The sequence below is a fragment of the Etheostoma cragini genome, chromosome 20 (assembly GCF_013103735.1).
Source record: "Etheostoma cragini isolate CJK2018 chromosome 20, CSU_Ecrag_1.0, whole genome shotgun sequence".
In the NCBI taxonomy this organism is placed as follows: Eukaryota; Metazoa; Chordata; class Actinopteri; order Perciformes; family Percidae; genus Etheostoma; species Etheostoma cragini.
Window position 1 is genome coordinate 9,528,628 of NC_048426.1, and position 20,755 is coordinate 9,549,382.

At 41.2% G+C, this 20,755-nt stretch overlaps 1 protein-coding gene across 4 annotated transcripts in view; it reads left to right on the top strand.

The window, feature by feature from the left end:
• The window catches only part of myo10l1 (myosin X, like 1), a 45,179-nt gene extending 27,047 nt beyond the window's left edge, over positions 1-18,132 (top strand). Inside the window, exons 6-43 of one of the 4 annotated variants that reach the window (XM_034858369.1) lie at positions 212-336; positions 495-508; positions 629-713; positions 1,561-1,667; positions 2,610-2,739; positions 2,832-2,950; positions 3,062-3,208; positions 3,373-3,473; positions 3,978-4,044; positions 4,268-4,360; positions 4,466-4,534; positions 4,619-4,701; positions 5,428-5,530; positions 6,016-6,096; positions 6,205-6,329; positions 6,468-6,591; positions 6,761-6,867; positions 6,955-7,258; positions 7,367-8,275; positions 8,417-8,540; positions 8,653-8,794; positions 10,184-10,288; positions 10,398-10,493; positions 10,585-10,678; positions 10,929-10,984; positions 11,303-11,445; positions 11,858-12,052; positions 12,206-12,363; positions 12,461-12,581; positions 13,016-13,164; positions 13,311-13,459; positions 13,546-13,753; positions 13,841-13,977; positions 14,734-14,857; positions 15,097-15,447; positions 16,206-16,382; positions 16,495-16,686; positions 17,321-18,132. In XM_034858369.1, the coding sequence (XP_034714260.1) occupies positions 212-336; positions 495-508; positions 629-713; positions 1,561-1,667; positions 2,610-2,739; positions 2,832-2,950; positions 3,062-3,208; positions 3,373-3,473; positions 3,978-4,044; positions 4,268-4,360; positions 4,466-4,534; positions 4,619-4,701; positions 5,428-5,530; positions 6,016-6,096; positions 6,205-6,329; positions 6,468-6,591; positions 6,761-6,867; positions 6,955-7,258; positions 7,367-8,275; positions 8,417-8,540; positions 8,653-8,794; positions 10,184-10,288; positions 10,398-10,493; positions 10,585-10,678; positions 10,929-10,984; positions 11,303-11,445; positions 11,858-12,052; positions 12,206-12,363; positions 12,461-12,581; positions 13,016-13,164; positions 13,311-13,459; positions 13,546-13,753; positions 13,841-13,977; positions 14,734-14,857; positions 15,097-15,447; positions 16,206-16,382; positions 16,495-16,686; positions 17,321-17,425 (5,719 nt within the window). In that variant the 3' untranslated portion in view covers positions 17,426-18,132. The remainder of the gene's footprint in view (positions 1-211; positions 337-494; positions 509-628; positions 714-1,560; positions 1,668-2,609; positions 2,740-2,831; positions 2,951-3,061; positions 3,209-3,372; positions 3,474-3,977; positions 4,045-4,267; positions 4,361-4,465; positions 4,535-4,618; positions 4,702-5,427; positions 5,531-6,015; positions 6,097-6,204; positions 6,330-6,467; positions 6,592-6,760; positions 6,868-6,954; positions 7,259-7,366; positions 8,276-8,416; positions 8,541-8,652; positions 8,795-10,183; positions 10,289-10,397; positions 10,494-10,584; positions 10,679-10,928; positions 10,985-11,302; positions 11,446-11,857; positions 12,053-12,205; positions 12,364-12,460; positions 12,582-13,015; positions 13,165-13,310; positions 13,460-13,545; positions 13,754-13,840; positions 13,978-14,733; positions 14,858-15,096; positions 15,448-16,205; positions 16,383-16,494; positions 16,687-17,320) is intronic. The other 3 variants (XM_034858370.1, XM_034858371.1, XM_034858372.1) reach the window with 3 other exon arrangements.
• Positions 18,133-20,755: the final 2,623 nt, after the last annotated feature.

Consider the following 20,755-nt stretch of genomic DNA (forward strand, 5'->3'; position numbering starts at 1 on the left):
CCCCCCCCCCGTCACCTCTCTACACAGCGTTCTAATGAAGCAGCAGTCAATGTGGGGCGGATAGCAAAAAAAAAGTTTAAATCATACACATACACGGTGCTTTTACATAGATTTTCAAACATATGGTTTATTTGAACAGGTTGACTGCATGCACAGATATATTACAGACTAAACAAAATGCACTAACTGCAGGTTTTTGCTCTCTGTGCAGTCCGATCATGGAAGCGTTTGGTAATGCTAAGACTGTTTACAACAACAACTCCAGTCGCTTTGGGAAATTCATTCAACTTCACTTTTCTGAGGGCGGCAACATCCAGGGAGGCTGCGTCATTGACTGTATCCTTTTATGTATTTAAAAATACTGTAAGTATTTTTTGTATCAAATGTGCCAACGTTTCTACGTGCTTTATTGGATTAAAAACATGTGCTAAAGGAGAAGGCTATTGTGAAGAACTCACATTTTATTGTTGTTTCCTTGACTCTCTGCCGTTCAGATTTACTGGAAAAGGTAACCATGTCTGCAGCCTGCTCATATCAAGTTATAATTCATTCAAGTGGTATGTCAGTTCTGCATTTTAACTCAGAATGAAATGTTAATGGTGGCTTTGCTGCTTTGGTTTTGCTGTAGAACCGAGTGGTGCGACAAAATCCTGGAGAAAGAAACTACCACATCTTCTATGCTCTGCTGGCGGGAGCTAACAAAAACAATAAAAGTAAGGAAAAGCATTCAAATGTTCAATTATCAACAGTGTCTTAAAGGTGCTCTAAGCGTGTCACGCATGTTTTAGGCTACAACATTTTGCTGTCACCGCAAACATCTCTGTCCCCAGAACACACTGTAAAAAACGCGCCTCTGTGGACAGCCCAGGGTCTACAAACGGCAAAACAAACAAATTGGCCAACCTGCACCACAATACATTCACAAACAGCGTTCCAGCCAATTACCAACAAGAAGGATTTGGGGGTGGGGATCGGGGGGGTTAGGGGACGGGATGAGGAGGAGGGAAGGGCAAGCTAGTCTTGTTTTGTTGGAAAATACTTTGAACGTCACGCAACATCGCTTAGACCACCTTTAGTTAATGTGTCTGCTATATTTTTAAAGCTACATTGTGTAACAATTTCTCCCATCTAGCAGTGAAATTATATATAACAACTAACTGAATGTTACTTTGTAGCCCCTTCCTTTCTGAACGCATTTAAACTCCTACGTATCAAAGAATACATAGCGAATCGCTCCTATGTATTCTGAATGATTCTGAATGGCAGCATCTACACTTATGAGAAAACTTTGGTTAGTTGGTGGTATTTACACATGAATGAGCACATTTTTGAAAGAACAAGAAAGTTTTTGCTAAGAATCAACTCAAAAAATTACATAATGGAGCTTTAAAAAGTATTCACAGTACATTTACAACAGATGGCAGCAGATCCTGTTTTAATAAAGCATGTTTGTGTAATTTCACTTCTACTTTTCCAAACTACTGTATATCTAAGTGCATTTAAGTATCTTAATGTGCATCTCTCCCAATATCACCCTGACATACATATATCCTCTATCAGGCCTCTACTTCCTGGAGGACCGTCCTGAAGCTTTCCACTACCTCAGCCAATCAGGATGTATGAAGGACAAGAGCCTGAATGACAAAGAACTGTATAACAGTGTTATGGTCAGTTTGACTGCATTTACAGCCACACTGGACAACAGCTGTCTATGCACATTAGTTAAAGGGGACACATTATGACAAACTCTCCTTTTCACATTCATGTGGGTAGCTTGGGTGCCTGCCAACCTAAAAACTGTCAAAGAAGACAACCCAATCGGATTTTTTGGTCTACTTAGATCAGAAAACGTGGGATTCAGATTTGACTCCCCTTCCTATGTGGGGTGCAGGCACTTGAGAATACACTGCCACCATCCGAGTATCTCCACCTTCTGCATGAGAACTACCTTTGCAAATGTGCGCAAAAGTGGAAACTCAAAAAAACAGCATGAACCTGAAAAGGAGAATTCACACTGTATGTCTCTTTTAACTAGTTAAATGATGACCTTTTCTACATTACCATGGTAACAACTGACTGTAAAATTCCCCAATATGTTTTTACCTCTGCCAGGTTGTTTTTCCTTCTGTTATTGTATTTGTCAGCAGGTAATGAACAGATTCCCATTAAATGTATTACACAAAAGCATACTGAAGGACAACAATGGTAATTTTGATCCGAATTTGGGTGTTGTTTAACCATAACTACAAAAGTAACAGATTCAGAGAACTAATGGCGAATCTTATGGGGATATGTGCAGCCCGCAAATAGCATAATATAAAATACTACTGATAGAAATGGTGTCATATAAAAGTCACCAAAATCTGCCCTCCTTACTTGCTTTGGAAATGCCTTCTACAGATTTTTTTCCTTATAAACAGGGAATCTGTCGATTTGTGCAATAAAATTCAAAAACATCATTTATCAAACTTTTGTAAGTTAGTGCATTGATGCAGAATCAGCAACCATACTATATTGTATGTATGTATTTATCTCCTCAATAAGTGTTAAAAGCATCTCCTCCGTTGGTAGCACCTTATTTCTTTTGCTGTGCTTATTTCTGCATGTAGGAGGCGCTGAAGGTGTTAGAGTTCACAGAGGAGGAGATCAGAGACATGTTTAAGCTGCTGTCGGGAGTCTTACAGCTGGGGAACATTGAGTTCATGACTGCAGGAGGAGCCCAGATCACCACCAAGCAAGGTCAGTTGACATCTCCTGCAAAATGAGTTGGAAAAAGCAAAACTTAGAAAGATGTGTTGCATATGTGTAAGACATCTTTGTCCATCTATTAGTGGTCACTGATTCCAGTGAGCTGCTGGGCCTGGATGCCTTCCAGCTGTCCGAAGTCCTGACTCAGCGCTCTATAATCCTCAGAGGAGAGGAAATCTGCTCCCCACTCACAATAGAGCAGGTCAGCAAATATCACACAGAAATCAACACATTTGTTCTCCCCGTGTGGATTGATCTCTGGTTCTTCCTGACACACTCACACTCCCCTTGGGTTTCCATGTCATCCTTACAGGCCGTGGATTCCAGGGACTCTGTTGCCATGGCCTTATATTCCCAGTGTTTCTCCTGGATCATCCTCAAAATCAATCAGAAGATCAAAGGGAAGGAAAACTTTAAATCCATTGGAATCCTTGACATCTTTGGCTTTGAGAACTTTGAGGTCAGAACTTTGACCCACCCACACACACACACACACACACACACACACACACACACACACACACACACACACACACACACACACACACACACACACATACACACACAAAAACACACACACACACACACATTTGATCTGTTTATAAGACGTGTTTGTGCTTCCAGGTGAATCGGTTTGAGCAGTTTAACATCAACTACGCCAATGAGAAACTTCAAGAGTACTTCAACAAGCACATCTTCTCCCTTGAACAGCTAGAGTATAACAGGTGAACTTCTACATGCAGTATATTTTTACAAACCTGCATTAAAAAAGACTTGCATACAAGGTAGTCAGTTTGTTAGTGACTTAATCAGTTAGGTGTCTTCAATATACCAATATGAAAAATATAAAATATAATTTTAAGGGATCAAGTAAAAACAGCATTAGGTCCAACTCTTGTGCTATACAGATAACTCTATTATTATCTAACTTCTGCTCAAATTTTACACAAATCACGCAAGTTCAACAACATTATTTATTTTTATATTATGTATATTATTGTTAGGTGCTCAACATTGAAACAAACACAACATTGAAATGCAAAAGTAATTAGATTGCTTTTCTTTTTGCCAAATGAGCACAGACATTCAGGTGGCGTCCCAGATATTCAGGTTGTGTGTTTGAGCTTTTTTCAACCAGTATATACAGGTTTTGCAGTGATATGAAGTTATAGTAAAGAATTACTAAAAAAAAATTTGAATGTGTAACTGTTTGTGTTTACTCTCCACAGGGAAGGTGTCCAGTGGGACGCCATAGACTGGATGGACAATGCAGAATGTCTTGATCTTATAGAGAAGGTAGGATATTGACACGGCATCATAACTTGTAACGTGAACAATGTTTAGAGCTGTCATAATGTCAGTTAGTAACCTTTTAAGTTAAGCGTTAATATAAAGGCTGGGTTGGACGCCTCGGAGACTCTCTGGAAACTGATTTAATTATATTGAACTGATGTCTTAGAAAGTGGTGCGGATTTTATAATACTGATGCAATCATCATGATGTTCCCCTTCCCTCTTAGAAACTGGGCTTGTTGGCACTCGTGAATGAAGAGAGTCGATTCCCCAAAGGAACTGACTTCACTCTGCTGGAGAAGTTGCACAGCAGACACTCAGTGGGTTCTTTACACTAACAGCATTTATTATTTAAAAGAATAATGAGCTCAGTATTAAACAACACATTATATGAACTTTGTGTGCAATTTTCCTGTTTTCCGCAGACAAACCCGTACTACGTCAAGCCCAGGCTTGCTGATCATCAGTTTGGTATTAAACATTATGCCGGGGAAGTAAGTCACTTCATGTCAACATACTGTATTTGTTATTGTAGTGAAGTCTGGGAGATTTATGACAAACTTTTCTGTCTATGTTAGGTCCTCTATGATGTTCAAGGGATCCTGGGGAAGAACAGAGACACCTTCAGAGATGACATCCTAAACATGCTAAAGGACAGCAGGCAGGACATTCCTAAATACATGGTTTATCGGGACTGTTATAAGTTCTGATATTGTTTTAAGTAATAGTCTAATTTTTAGTCATTCATTAAGCTGATATGAATCTTTGATGCAAATTTGTTCTATATATTACAAATACTAGTAATATATAGGTCATTGGTAGAGTGGTCGCAATTGTGATGTTGGTGGCTCGATCCCTGGCCCTGCGGTCCCGGAGTGTAAATGTGTGTGAGTGTTTATCTGATTAGCAGGTGGCACCTTGTACAGCAGCCTCAGCCACAGTGTATGAATGTGTGTGAATGGTTCCTGTATGTAAAAGTGCTTTGAGTAGTTGTTGAGACTAGAAAAGGGCTAAATAATAACAGTCGATTTACATTTAGTATTACAGTTTTTTTGTTGGGTAAAAACTATAATCCAAAATAATTGAAACGCCATCTTTTTAGGGACTGAAACATATAGATTTGTGTTTCAGAACTTGTCTGACAGGCTTTGAAAAAAGTATCAAGAACCTAAACCTTTCAAAATTTCATCAAGAGATGTTACATTTTCACAATGTTATTAATGTTAAAGAGTATAGGAAAACAGTTAATACTTTCCTGAAAAATGGTCAGCTAGTTGATTTCTGTGTCAGAATTGTTTCTTTCAGAAGTTGATCCTCATCAGTATTTCTACTGACATAATTTATCAAGTGTAGGTGTGTAATCCATCATGTTTCTGTTGCCTCTCAGACTGGACTTCATCTACGACTTGTTTGAGAAGGTCGGCAGCAGGAACAATGAGGAGAAGATGGGTACGGCCAGACGCAAACCCACCGTGAGCTCCCAGTTCAGGGTGAGTGATGCCAGCAGTTTATTAGATACCCAACGTAATATGAGCAACTCCAAACAAAAGATGTAAACGTCAGCACCACAGGGAGCAGAGAGAAAAGTTTCCCTTCATGTTTCCCCAAAGCCTGAGGTGATGCCTTCAAATGTGATGTTTTGTCTAACACACACAGTCCCAAAGCCAAAGACATTCACTTTATAGTGATGACAGTCAAAGAAAATCAGTAATTCCTCACATTTTAAGAAACTGGAAGAAGTTCATATTACATTTTTCTTTGATAGATAACTTAAACAGTAGTTTCTATCGCTCAACTAATAAAATTGGCTAGTTGTTTCAGCCTTACTAAGACATTAGAGCCAAAGATAAACTTTTTCAGCAGACCATTTTCCTCTCTTACCAAAGATTGAAGGCGTAACGTTGGTAATTTTGTTCACTGCCATGCAAAAGAAATGCACAAACATTTGATTATTTTCCTTTCTCTATCTCCTCAGGACTCCCTTCATGCTCTCATGGCCACTCTGAGTGTATCTAACCCTTTCTTCATCCGCTGCATTAAACCCAACATGGAAAAAGTGAGTCTGCTTCTGTCTAAGTTCTCAAACTCAATTCTGTCTTTGAGCCTGATTGGCAATCACCTAATAAAGTTCAATGTTAAATAATCTTTCTTATTTTACGTGTAGAATCCAAGTGTGTTTGACCCAGAGGTCGTCCTGAACCAGCTGAGGTATTCTGGGATGTTGGAGACTGTGAAGATCCGTCGGGCCGGGTTTCCTGTCCGCAGAACTTTCAAAGATTTCATCTCTCGGTAGGTATCTCTAAATCTATCTTGATCTTATCTTTTATCTTATGTGTATGTTTGTGTTTTTTTTTGTGTACAATTGTCTTTGAATTTTTATACATTTTTTACTGTTTTTACACGTCCTTTTTCTTTTCTGCCTGCCAGGTATAAGATCATTCAGAAAGATAAATTGTCATCAGTAGCAGCAGGCGACGATAAGAAGAGAAGTACAGACCTTTTAACCAAATATGATAAGACCAAAAAAGAGTGGCAGTTGGGCAAGACCAAGGTAAGATGAATAGTTTTTGGCAAAACCCTATTCAGACTCAAGAAAGCTTTCATGACAGATGTTTTAAAACCACCCGCACTTGGACAAATACATGATTAATCTGCCATTTAATAGGTTTTCTACATTGCATTAGACATCTTCCAGGTAACCTTTCTCTTTTGTTCTGCAGGTGTTTATGAAAGAGTCTCTTGAGCAGCGTTTAGAGAAAGACAGGGATGAAATCCGACGCCAAGCTGCCATGATAATTCGAGCCCATCTACTCACTTTCTCTGCCAAGTAAGTCCCTCCTAATAGGAACTAAAACAATTTGTGTGCTAGTTGTTATTCCCTTTGTTTTATATTTTCTTTCCATTTTGTCCACAGAAAGCACTTCAAGCGTGTACGTGCCAGCGTGGTCACCCTCCAGAAACACTTCAGAAAGCACATCCAACGCAGACGGTTTGTGAAGAAACGTAAAGCAGCGCTGGTGCTGCAGAGACACAGGCGAGGTCAGGTGGCACGTACGCGAGTCCGAAAACTCAGAGAGGAGAAAAAGAAGCAGGAGGAAGAAGAGAAAAAGAAAGAGGAGGTGGAGGAGAAGAAGACGGCAGGTGCAGGGGAGCAGGAGGAAGCGAAGGAAGGAGCAGAGAAGAAGCCGGAGTCGTCAGAGGAAAGTGCTGGTTCTTCAGTACGTTTTCTCTCTAACTCCTAAACACTTATACACATGATATAATTCTACAGAATAAAGCAGATGTTGATACCTAATATGCCCCTTCTTTATCCTCCTCCTGTTTAGGATGAGGCCCGACAGATGGAGGAGATCCTGCAGTTGGAGCGAGAGATCGAGCGCTTGCAAAAGAAGAGAGAGGACGAGGTGTCTCAGCTGTGTGAGTCCTCCAAACAGGAGCTGCAGCTGCGCCGGGACGCTGAGCTCAAACGGATGAAGAAGGAAGCGTCTCGCAAGGCCACGGAGCTCATCGACCTCCTGAATTTCGGAGGCGTGGACCCTTCGCTTGGAGCAGTCGCGGCCAAGCCGGCCGCCGAGGCAACAGCTCCAAAAGCTGCGAGTGCCACCAGAGGTGCGTCCAAAGAAGAGGAGGTGGACGAGGGCTTTCACGCTGAGGAGGAGTGCATCCCTCTGCCTGACTTCCCTCCTCCTGCTGAGACAGACGCTCCTATCGATCAGGACATATTCGCTCACCTCCCACCTCCCCCTCCTGCTTTCGCAGAAGGGACGGTGCCTCCTGCACCACCTCCTCCCCCTCCACTGCCTGCAGGCGATGCGCCTGTTGCCGAAATCCTCACCTCATCTCCTCTCCCTCCGCCTGAAGATGGCTCCCCTGTCATTCCTCCTCCACCTCCGCCTCCCCCTCCTCCAGGAGAGGGGGAGAAGAAAGATGGAGCCAAGGCAGACCCAGAGTGGAAGGTGAGCATGGTGGACAGCCTAGGAGACGGGGAGGAGCCCATCTACAGCATGCCGGCCGACACCGAGTCAGATTACGACCAGGAGGATGAGGACGGGTCCGTGACAGCCGGAGACGACAGCTCCATATCCGGGAGCAACCGCGGTAGCACCACCGTGACAGATGAGGAGCACCCAAGGAAGTCGACCTGCACCAACACCAGCATCGAGTCCTGCAGAGGAAGCTCTGACTCTGTGAGGACACACACTAACACGCATCCTCACACGCGAGCACGCAGATATGTATGACCAGCTGTGCAGTGCAGATTTTAAATTTTACCCATTTTTGTTGTAAATCTATGAATGTAATGCACTCATGAACATTTTCTTGTTTATTTGTTATTATATTAAAGTAATTATTGATGTTATTGTATGATGTTTCAGTATGCAGACAGTGACGATGAACACGATGGCATGATGGACACCGACGAAGAAGTGACTAATGGCAGAGTGACATTGCTGAATGGAAATGGACCACCATATTTCCACGGATACCTCTACATGAAGGGTGGGTATATATTATTTAAACTCACAAGATGGCTGTCTCATGTTCAAGTTAAGCCATCTTCACCACTTGAATTGCATTATTATGAGAATATTTTTATTCTCTGCTCCCTCAGCTGGTCTGATGATCCCATGGAGGAGGCGGTGGTGTGTGCTGAAGGATGAAACCTTCATGTGGTTCCGGTCCAAACAGGAGTCTCTCAAGTCTGGCTGGCTCTACAAGAAGGGAGGAGGGCTCTCCACTCTCTCACGGAGGTTGTTGTAGTTGTTACTGAGTGCAGACTGCATGCTAATTAAAACACAATCTCTGTTGGAAATGCTGTCCAGTACAATTTTGAATGATCATTATGTAAATTACCATTTGTATTGGATGAACCTGTGTCCTGTTGAGGTGTTGGGATCATGTGTATGTCTAACCCTATGCATTGAGCCCTCTGCAGTGCTGAAAGACTTCAGGGTCCCTCTCAAGACAGTGTACCAGAACTTTAGTTCATAATCTACACCACAATCTAATTTATAGTTCATACTCTACAAAAGTCAAAAGTTAAACATTTGAATACCGGTTTACTTTTCAGAAAAGAGGACGTTGTATGATGCTTGGTTTGTTTTCATTCTTTCACAAAGTGACTTTGGGTCCTTGAAAAGCGCTATACAAATTCAATTTATTATTATTATTATTGTTATAAATATTATTATTATTATTATAAACAACCTACACCTATATATCCAAATATTAATTAGAAAATAATAAAATTAAACTATAAATGGCATATAAAACAAACAAAGTAATATGCACAAAATTTACACAACACATAAGTAACTTTATTCTACTTCATACTGAAAAAATTTTTACAACAGATTTTGCGTATAGTTACTTCCACCTTTGTGGACATATATGTACAGTATGACAGAGGTATTCTATACAGAACAAAGAAGCTACTTCACTTTGTGTTTCAGATAAAAATGTTGTCTATTATTTATAGTCGAACCTTATGAATAAGGTCTAGAATTGCAAAAATGTAGAGGAGCACCTCCAGGACTCAAATTGTTTGTTTGAGGTGCTCTTTGGATGGAACAATGATATATAGTAAAACTCAGGAAAAATTCAAGAAACTCTCACCAGAAAAATCAAAAAGCCTTAATTGTTATGGCTTAGTCATCTTTGACCTTTAAAAATAACTCTGACGTGTTTCGGCACACACGCCTTTGTCACAGTCAACAGTTTTCAAACAGGAAAAGACTTTCTTATAAGCTTTCCAACCACCAATCAGAAGACGCCATTTGGCAGCGACTGGTTCAAGGTTGCAGTATTATACAAAGACCACTAGATGGCCTACTTCACAGTTAATAGAAGACAATATTTGTGACTACACACACACACAGACACAGACACGCACACGCACACGCACACGCACACGCACACGCACACACACACACACACACACACACACACACACACACACACATGACATATATAATGCATGCATCACTACAACACATTGAAAAATAACACACTGAAAATAAAGGATATGGTTTACATGAAGACACTAAAGTCAAGTTCCTTGTTTAGCCCTGGTTATCTAGTGGCCTGCAGTTAGGTCCAGAATAGATTGTCTTGGCCTTGTTTTCATTGGGTTCTCTTCTCAGAAACTGGAAGATGCGCTGGTTTGTACTGAGGGACAGCAAGCTGATGTACTACGAGAACGACAGTGAGGAAAAGCTGAAGGGAACCATCGACATCCGAGCTGCCAAGTAAGATTTTAAAATAAGTCCAGTGACAAAAAAATACACAATCATTCCTTCACTGTCTGTGTTTTCAGCAGCTGCGTGTTTCAGACGTGCACTGTTTGTGTTTTCACAGGGAAATAGTGAATAATCACGAAAAAGAGAATGCTCTGAACATTGTGACGGATGAGAGGACCTATCAGGTGTTTGCTGAGTCGCCAGAGGATGCAAGGTGTGATGGAAACTTAGGGATCTTTTAGATAATGACAACAGGTTACTGAGTAGATTCATATTTTTACACTTGTGATGTTGTTTCTGTGCAGTGGGTGGTTTAATGTTCTCAGTAAAGTGCGTGTGTGCACTCCTGAGCAGCTGCTGGAGATGTCCCATGAACAGGCCAACCCAAAGAACGCTGTGGTCAGTCTCTCAAAACAACATGCCAGTAACCCATGTGTCTAAGTTATTTCTCTGTCACACATACACACATAACATAGTTTACTGACTTTTACTGTATAATGTGGCCTGATTTTTAAAAAGAAGGTCTCCCTGAAATTAAGTTCACTTTGGGTTAAGTTAGATCACTTTTATTTTTGATAATATGTCACTGTAGCAATAGTGCACCATTAATTCACATTTTATTTGTTCTTTACTTCCTTTCATCCTTCAGGGAACTCTTGACGTGGGGCTTATTGACTCTGTGTGTGCTTCAGACAACCCTGATCGGTGAGCTGGATCAGTCTTCATGTTTTTCAAATTCTTTGAATTTTACAGCAGAATTTAATGAACTTTGATTTTGATGTCAGTCCCTCTCAATGAAAGAAAGAGACAAGCTCACATTCTAAAGGCATGAATGGAAAAATCTATTGTAGCAAATGCATCTATCCACTGAGTGTAGTAACAGACCTGTCATTGCTTTGTTCCTTTCACCTGAAAAACCTAAGACGCAATCACTACACATCTTATTTATACAAGCCTTAAGAATCAATAAGTAACCTAAGGTGGATTTTTGTATTTTAAGAGTCTTTCTTTTGACTTTTGCAGGCCCAACTCTTTTGTCATCATTACGGCCAACCGTGTGATCCACTGCAACAGTGACACACCGGAGGAGATGCATCACTGGATCAGTCTGCTGCAGAAACCCAAAGGAGACGCCAGGATAGACGGCCAGGAGTTCCTTGTCAGAGGTGAAGACTCAAATCATAATTTTTTCATCATTATAAGCCATGTAACATAGGTACAGGTACAGGTGGTGATAATTGGTGTTTTACATTGTGTGTCAGGGCCTTAGAAGAGATTTGAAGCCTGTATACAAAAGCTATGCTTACCATTATAATATCATAAATGAGACTGTTTATTGATGTTTATACCCTTTTTTGTAAGCTTTTTAAAATACGTTTTCAAACATATGTTCTCAAGTAGAGACAACCTGATATTGTGACAGATTTTGGCTGACAATATCTCAATATGAGATTTTGTCACAGTATAAATAGACTTGGGGATAAATGATGACATTGAACCGTTGCATAACTTTTCTGTTCCTGTACAAATTCCTTCTCTTTCCCTCCCCTATCCTCTCTCTGCTTCTTCACCGTTCAGGCTGGCTCCAAAAGGAGATGAAGACGAACGCTAAGAGCACCTCCCTGAAGCTGAAGAAGCGCTGGTTTGTCTTGACCCACAACTCCCTGGATTACTACAAGAGCTCGGAGCGAAGCTCCTCCAAGATGGGAACTCTGGTCCTAAACTCCCTCTGCTCTGTCATTCAGCCGGATGAACGCGTCCACAGGGAGACAGGTGGGAAAAGAGAAGGGAAGGAAAAGGCAGAAAGGGCATATTTAATCCAGGATTAGACATAGGAGGCTTGAGGCTACATGTAAAAAGATAATTCTGGTATTAACATTCATGTAGGAATGTATTAAGCTTGCTGACTGGGTCCTGCTTTTACAGGTTACTGGAACATCATCGTGTACGGGAGGAAGCATTCTTACCGCCTCTACACCAAGATGCTGAATGAGGCCATGAGGTGGACAGCTGCCATACAGGGCGTCATAGACAGCAAGACCCCCATAGAAACCCCGACTCTGCAGCTCATCAGAGACATCAAGGTAAAACACACACATAAACACACATCTAAAATCTAGCCATATGAAATCCATCAACACACACTCACTCTTAAGTGGAATTTGACCTTTGACCACTCAGGAGAACAGTGTGAACCCAGACATTGTGGAGCAGATGTACAGGAGGAACCCCATCCTCAGATACACTCAGCATCCTCTGCACTCCCCTCTACTGCCCCTCCCTTACGGAGAGGTCACCAGCCGTAAGTAAATCTTCAACACAGCGACCCAAAACCCTAAAAACAACTATTCTTCTTCTGTTGCTTCCTTGTCTTCTCCTTCTGCTTTCACAGTCTGTGTTCATTAAAAGCTTCCATACATTTTACTTCCCTCTGCAGGCCAAAACCACTTTAACCATAGTCTCTATGTGCTGATTTAATAAAACGATAACTATTGCTTCCGCAAGCAACTCAGAGCAATTTGCAGACTTTCATAAATAAGTGCCTAATTATAAGTTCCCATCTGTCACATATCATTTTTAAATTACTCTAAACCTCTAAATCGTCAATATGATTCTCTGGTGTCATTGTTATTGCCGCCAGCCTTGGTATGATTTACAAGCTACATGTTTTTTTTCTTCTTCTTCTTCTTTTGTCTCTGTTCACCTTTTTCCATGTTTACCTTTGTCTGTGTGCAGTACAAAGGCAGCAGGGCTATGCCAGTTTGCAGGATGAGGCAGTGCGAGTTTTCAACTCACTGCAGGAGATGGAGACGCTGGCGGACACCGTGCCCATCATTCAGGGCATCCTGCAGACTTGCCAGGACCTGCGCCCTCTCAGGGATGAGGTACTTTATTTACCTTCTTCTCTTCTTCCACCACAACACATGTGGTGTGTAATGTTTCTGCAGAAGTCTGACATGTCTGTTTGCTGTAAAATGTTGATTCAAACTTTACAATTCTCAAATTGCCCCTCCATATTTTGGTTCTTCAGGTATATTGTCAGGTGATCAAGCAGACCAATCATGTGCCTCAGCCTAACAGCCCAGCCAACCGGGCACACTGGCATCTGCTCACCTGCATGAGCTGCACCTTCCTACCCAGTCGAGTCATTCTCAGATACCTCCGCTTCCACCTCAAGAGGTGTGTGTGTGTGTGTGTGCGCATTATGGATTTATTTATATATATCATTCATGAAATAAATGTGTAATAAATGTGATCTGTGTCAGGGTACGAGAGCGTTATCCCGGCACCGAGATTGAGCGTTACGCCAGTTTCATTGGGGAATCTCTGAAGAAGACCAAGACTCGTGAGTTTGTTCCCTCTCAAGAGGAGATCGCCGCCCTGCTGGTGAGACAAGAGATGAGCACCACTGTCTACTGCCACGGAGGAGGCTCCTGCAAGATCTCTATCAATTCACACACCACAGCTGGAGAGGTGCGCACATGACACAGGATCATCCTCTCAGACAAACAAATGTAATCCTATAGCCCATTTCAAGATGTTTTTCTGATGCTGCTGTAGGTTGTGGAGAAGCTGATCAGAGGTTTGGCCATGGAAGAGAGCAAGAACCTGTTTTCTCTGTTTGAACACAACTCCTGCACAGACCGAGCTTTGGAGAGCAGAGTGATTGTGGCCGATGTTCTGGCCAAGTTCGAAAGGTATGGATACCGCTGCAGTTGTTGTTTGGTGGCCTTGTTGTCATTTAGTATGGATTTAGAGTGAGTTCCAACTGGTTAGTTTTGCTGTTAACTGTGGTGGAATTTCCAGAAACACCATGTTGTTGGTAAGATGAGACAAGGGGAAAACGTAGGTAACACCAGGCCACTCCTACATCACAGCTCGGGGGTCGGCCATACTCCATCACTAAACCTGTCCTGTTTTTAAGTATGAATTTATGTCTGTCTCTAAAAGTTGAGGGAGTCGAAGCAGGTGCATGATAAGGTAATGTTGTGTTCCGGGACCATCTCCTTTTATGGTCAGGCTTGGGGGCCATGCACACCTTACTAAAAAAACATAAACACACGCATATATGTAGTAGATAGTCTTTTTCCAGAGAGAGATAAACTGGTCTTGCAAAACTACAAGATTTAGCTTATTATCTGTCTTTGCGAAAATGTTATGGCGTTATTAATATCTTTGCAAAGCCCAAACTTGACAGCCTCAGCAGGAGATGAATGCCTCACAGAATTAGACAAGGTTGGGATGGCACTACGCTGGGGTTAAACTGTACTTCTAAATCCTAAATCTCCTCAAATGAGTTTTCATTAAATGCTTCTTAGTAAATCATCAAAGTCTACCAAACTTTCTTCATGTTTACAGAGTTGAGCTGTTCCTGAGTTTTCCCCAACATAAACAGTATGTTGGGATTGTTTTGGTCTGTGGTTACTTAACCTGTGTGTACTGTGTTTTTCCAGATTGGCAGGCAGTGAAGAAGAGGAGGAGGAAGGAGAATGGAAACTCTACTTCAAGCTCTACTGCTTCTTGGATGTAGAGAGCATGCCAAAAGAAGGAGTGGAGTTTGCTTTTATGTTTGAGCAGGTGAGCTGTCAGACACAACTTTAATATTATCACATCTCTAAATGGAATTCCAATGACATATATTAATCTGTTTTTTGGCATTTAAAAGAACTACTTATTGAAATTCTTTTTCGGTAATGTTATCAAATCAATGTATTAGGGTACTTATGTTACTCTTGCACTGCTGCAAAATGAACAAATAAAAGCCTGTACGATAGTTTTTTTGTCTCTTGCTATCAATCTCTTGTTTATTCTCTCAGGCCCACGAGTCTTTGATAAGTGGCCACTTCCCGGCTTCAGAGGAGACTTTGCAGCACCTGGCCGCTTTACGTCTCCAGTATCTCCACGGCGACGGGGCGGGTCGGGCTGGGTGGAGCCTGGGAACCGTTTATCCAATTGGACGACTCCGCAATCGCATCATTCACTCCACCAAGCCGGGCGTGGGGACGGCGGGTGGAGCCGGAGGAGCTGGAGTAGGAACAGGAGAAGGGAAGGGAATAGCAGGAGGACAGGGAGGTGTCGGGGTCGGGGCAGAGAAACGGAGGACCCCGAGCTTCCTGGACGGCACCCTGAGGAGAAGCTTCAAGACTGGGTCACTGAAGAAGCAGAAGGTCAGTGGTAGAAGTTGAGTTTTAGCCCATTTACTGCAATGTATTTGATATTACACCTGCATACATTCAAAAACGGTCAGAAAAAAATGTTACATATAAATCACTTTTGTTCCTTTAAAAAAATATGAACATCTTCAACATTCCAAGAAACTTGCCAAATGTTACTTAAAAAGAACAAAGCAATCAATTTTTGAATAAATTCAATACATTTTTTATTTCAGTTAAATTAACAAACAAACGTTCTCCCTCAGCAAAAATATTGATGCATTAAAAGTGCATAGTTTTTTATGTGTATGAATTAACATTAGCTAAAGGTAGTACACATGAAACCATTTAAGTCTTAATACAGCATACAATTCCCTTAATTGCACAATTTAAAAAGTTAGATGAATAAACAGTATTTTTTACAAGCCGTCTCCTTGAGAAATACTTTGTGGAGGCTCAAGGCTTACTGAATTAGACAATCATTAAATATGTAATCCATAATTTTACAGCAGCGTCACAGGGAAATATTTCTTCTGAATTTGTCATATCTGTGTTATGATACGTAGTCCAGGAGTTGTCTTTCCCCAGTTACTGTGATGTGTGACGTGATGGATCTTTGCATTCTGCTGAATTACCTTAAGCCTAGTTCAGGTTTACTAAATGACAGATGGACCCCCCAAAAAACTGGATTGCTTTCTGATCGACTGACTGAATGATTGATAGGTCGATGTGTTGAGTGTTCTTCATTGATTGGCTGACCGGTGTCGTTGCAGGTGGAGGAGGAGCAGATGCTGGAGATGTGGGTGAAGGAGGAGACGTCCGCCACACGGACCAGTGTTCTGGAGAAATGGACCCGTCTGCAGGGCATGCCTCAGCATCAGGCCATGCTTAAATACATGAGCATTATCAAGGAGTGGCCTGGATATGGATCTACTCTGTTTGATGTGGAGGTGAGGAAATAGTAGAGGAAATGATGAATTACAGGGATTTGTGTAAAAACCATAAAATCCTGGGCGAGTAACTAGTTCATTTCTCTTCTCCTTTGTTCCCTCCTTCCTGTAGTGTAAAGAGGGTGGTTTCCCTCATGATCTGTGGCTGAGTGTGAGTGCTGACAATGTATCAGTATATAAACGGGGTGAACCTAAGCCACTGGAGACCTTTCAGTACGAACACATCACCTTCTTTGGGGCGTCGCAACCCTACACCTACAAGATCATTGTGGATGAGAGGGAGATGTTCTTTGAGACGCCACTGGTGAGAGCTCATTGTTCATTGTTTTGTTTGTTTGTTTTTCATTATGTCTTTATCTTCTTTAGAGCTGAAATCCCATGTTATTGTCATTACTTTTATGATTGACTGTTTGGTTGATATAATGTTGGAAAATGGAATATAGTTATTGACCTGATTGGGGTCCGACTGGGAATTTTGCCCATTCAGTCATTAAGTTGTTAGTTGTAAGTTTGTTTAACGTAATTTTTTAATTAAAAAAAACATTGACCATCACAATGTTAGACTTAGACTTATCTTTATTAATCCCTTTGGTATGACTCCCGCAAGGAAATTAAAGTTACCAGCATCCGCTACTGGAGAGGCAGCCATCTTCTACAGTGCCCACATGATAGAACTTAGGTCTTTATGATTGTTATATTGAGGAGGACTTTATATTGGCCTGCTTGACCCACTTCTTCTCTAGGCCCTAAAAGTCAGAATATCTTGACCCCTGCTACTGTGATTTTGACCAAATTTTTTTTATTGTATCTTGTGAGACCCCTTTTATGGACATACAATTGCAGTACCTCTTTCATTTTGCCAAAATCTGATCACTTAAACACATCCAGATTGGGACACATACATTATTAACCCAACACTTTGTTTTGTGTCTCTTTAGGTTGGAGAGATCACCAAGATCATGAGGGCCTACATTAACATGGTGGTGAAGAAACGTTGCAGCACCATGTCAATGATCAGCATAACCAGTTCCTGGGTCAGGTGATTGCCACAAACCAGTCAGAGCCCTCGGTTCATCCAGTGGCAACAGATGCCTCGGCCCCAGTGCATTGGTTGGTTGGTTTTTATGGAGGCAGTCACATCAACCAGCTATTCTTCGAGTGGTGGATGATCGAATGGCATATAGCACGATAGAAGTGGACACAGAAGCCAAACGCACACTCTACTGGCCTGGGTCTCACTTGGGATAGGGGGATTAGGGCGCTATTTCAAAACGTGCATGACAAAGAAATCAACCTGTATTTTGGGAAGGTCCTTCACATACATAACCCGCCAGTTGTAGTCCTGCATGTAGATGTTCAAGCACACTCCAAACTTCTCTCTGCTTCCCTTTCTGGACAGATTTCAGTAATAACAAGCACAACTCAGCCACTCAATCCTTGGCTGCCCCTTACCCCTCCCACCGATCCCCCAGTGCACTGCCAGACAGAAGAAAGCAACACTTTCTCAGTTAAATCTGTTTCCTTCTTACTCCTCCAATTTCAGAGTCTCTCTCTCTCTCTTTCTATTCACATCTTCGCTGCTGTTGCATCTTTGTTTGCTGTGGGTATTACCTTAATATGCTCAATTCTTGCTTGCTTTCTCTCTGTCGTTCTCTTTCTGTCATTTATCTTTCACATCAACTGTATCGCATCTGTTTGTGACTTGAGAAAAAGGACTCAATGATGATTCTTTTTCAGGGCTACCAAAGGGGGGGGAAAATAAACTCCCTGCCCAACACAGTGTTCACTCGCTCACTCGTCAGTGCCACTGTGTGGCCACAAGAAGAAAAACACAGCCAAAGGAAGTGGCTTTAAATATATCTGAACAACATCAAATAGATATTCTTGGGAAGAAAGACTAGAGGTTTTGCATTGGATGCTCTCTGGTCATGCTTAATTTGACATGGATAGCCAGTGCATGGATAACAGCCTCACTCTGACCTACAAGGAGAACAATATCAACCAGAATAGTATGAGACAAAACAGTTCCCCATCTGTGTCTACGTAACACAAACTACATATATCTACTGTTTATTCACATACATGTCCACAAAAGCTGAACCAACATGTATTGTTTTGTACTGTACATCACACATTATAAGAGGTACTATTGAATGCCACTGCACTGTACAGTATATAGATGCCATACTTAATGCATTGCCGCACCTCTCATGTAAAATACATGCAAGTGAAGGGTGTTAATGACCACTGTATGTCTGAATTTGATGCCAACACTGTACATCCTTCACTGGCTGTGCCATTATGTAATGTGACTCACAGAGAAACAAATAGTAAAAACGCAGACCATACTGAGACTGGCTGCTGTGGCAATCATGTTTTCACAGTGTTTTGATGATTTTATCTTTGTTTTTATCTGTGGGACTTACTCTGCAGCATTAATTACAGCCATACAATATTGTAAATCCTTGTCTTCTCATGCTATTCTCACTTTATTTCTTTTATGAGATGAGTGACTTGGACAATAATGCATAAGAACTCTAGTTTATCTGTGTTTACCAACCTGTTGATGAACATGTGATTTGTATTACTGATACTGTTGTTACTGTACTGTATGCCCTCTGCTATCTTAACCACCCTGAAGTGCTGTGTGTGTGTGTGTGTGTGTGTGTGTGTGTGTGTGTGTGTGTGTGTGTGTGTGTGTGTGTGTGTGTGTGTGTGCGTGCGTGCGTGTGTGTGTGTGTATTTATGATGTAACAGGAAAGAAAAAGGAAAATAAGAAATATAATGAGTGTGATTATAATGAGTGTATTCCTTGGAAATAAGACGTATTTACATGACTAACCTTTGCAAAGAATGGTTGTGATTGTGAGTTAAAGGGAAAAGCATGGTAATGTTAGGGTTAGGGGTTATTTATTATTGTGCTGTATGTATTGCAAAGTGTGAAGGATAATGTATTACATATATATTGTAATTTTACAGTCTCGGTGTAAGAGGAACAGGTAAGACACTGTGAGGACACAAGCTCAGAGATGGTTTAAATTGTGCACTGGGTATACTGACAGTCATCACTGCTTTGTGTGTGTGTGTGTGTGTGTGTGTGTGTGTGTGTGGACTTAAAATGAAGTCACTGTTCTGTCACCTGACTCTGTGGCACTCCAGGGAGACCAAAGCATCCTTAACACACCCTGCATCAAATATCCAGGGGGGAATACTTAAATAACACTGAAAAATACTGTCTCATATCTCACGATCCAATTAATTATCTAATTTGGCTAATTTGCCTTGGCTAATTTGTCATATTTAGCTGAAGTTTCTAAACTAGTTTCTGTGTCAACATTTGCTTTGAAAACAGTTATGGTTTGCCAGGTATTTAAGTAAAGTTAAGGAGAAAGTGTCTGATATCTGTCTGGAGTGCCAACTTCAGGGCTGTAGCATTTAGAAATACTGAGGTCATGAGAACAAGATGTTCAAGCCCCCAACCCAACCGCTATTGACAATAAGATCAGCCACCAAAAAACTAGATCTTAAATTTAGATTTTTCACATTTTATCTTTTTAAGATTCAGATATGGATATTGTTAAGGATTTGAATTCCAACATGGTCTTAATGCTGTTTCAAACCTACCCCATGTTACCTGGAATAACACTGTCAGAAATGGCAATGTATTTATTTATTTGGCGTGCAGGTTAAATATTATATTGAGTCTCAAAATACTGGAATCAGCCAACCAAATACACCTTTCCATTGTGGAATTTAAACTCCCTTCATCACCTTTGCTAAAATGCCCCCCAAATTCCTAAAAAAATTCCTCAAGGACATGAGCTCAGTGTTGTTAATAGAAGCTACAGCCCTCACTGCATACCATCAGCCCATTGGGATCCTGCCTATAGAGTTAGAATGAGCAGAACTCACTCACAGGTTCCTAATTGAACATTTGGTTATTTAAGTTTTAACTATAATGAGAGGAGAACCAGAGAACCCATAAGCCATAATTAAGGAGGAACCTGGAGCTGTCTGTTCTGGTTATTCTACATGGTTCTGTCTGTTACTGATATTACACTGAGTATGGAGAAGTTGCCCCATGGTGCTGAATGTGATCAGTGTCTTTTGCTAAAAAGAAAACAATAAATTGAAGTTAGATTTCTGATTGCAAATCAGTTCAGGGCAACTTCATCACAAAGGGTCCTGTTATCAGCCGCAGGCGGCCAGAGTGGGGCCCATTCTTTTCTTATGTTATGCCTGTTATCATCATTAACATTATAGTAAAACATTGTGCTTGTTATACAAAAAGAAAAGAGAAAGAGAGAGATATGTGTGTTGTTCTTTATTATTTGTAACTGGCTTTACAAAATTATGCTTTAATAAATTATTGG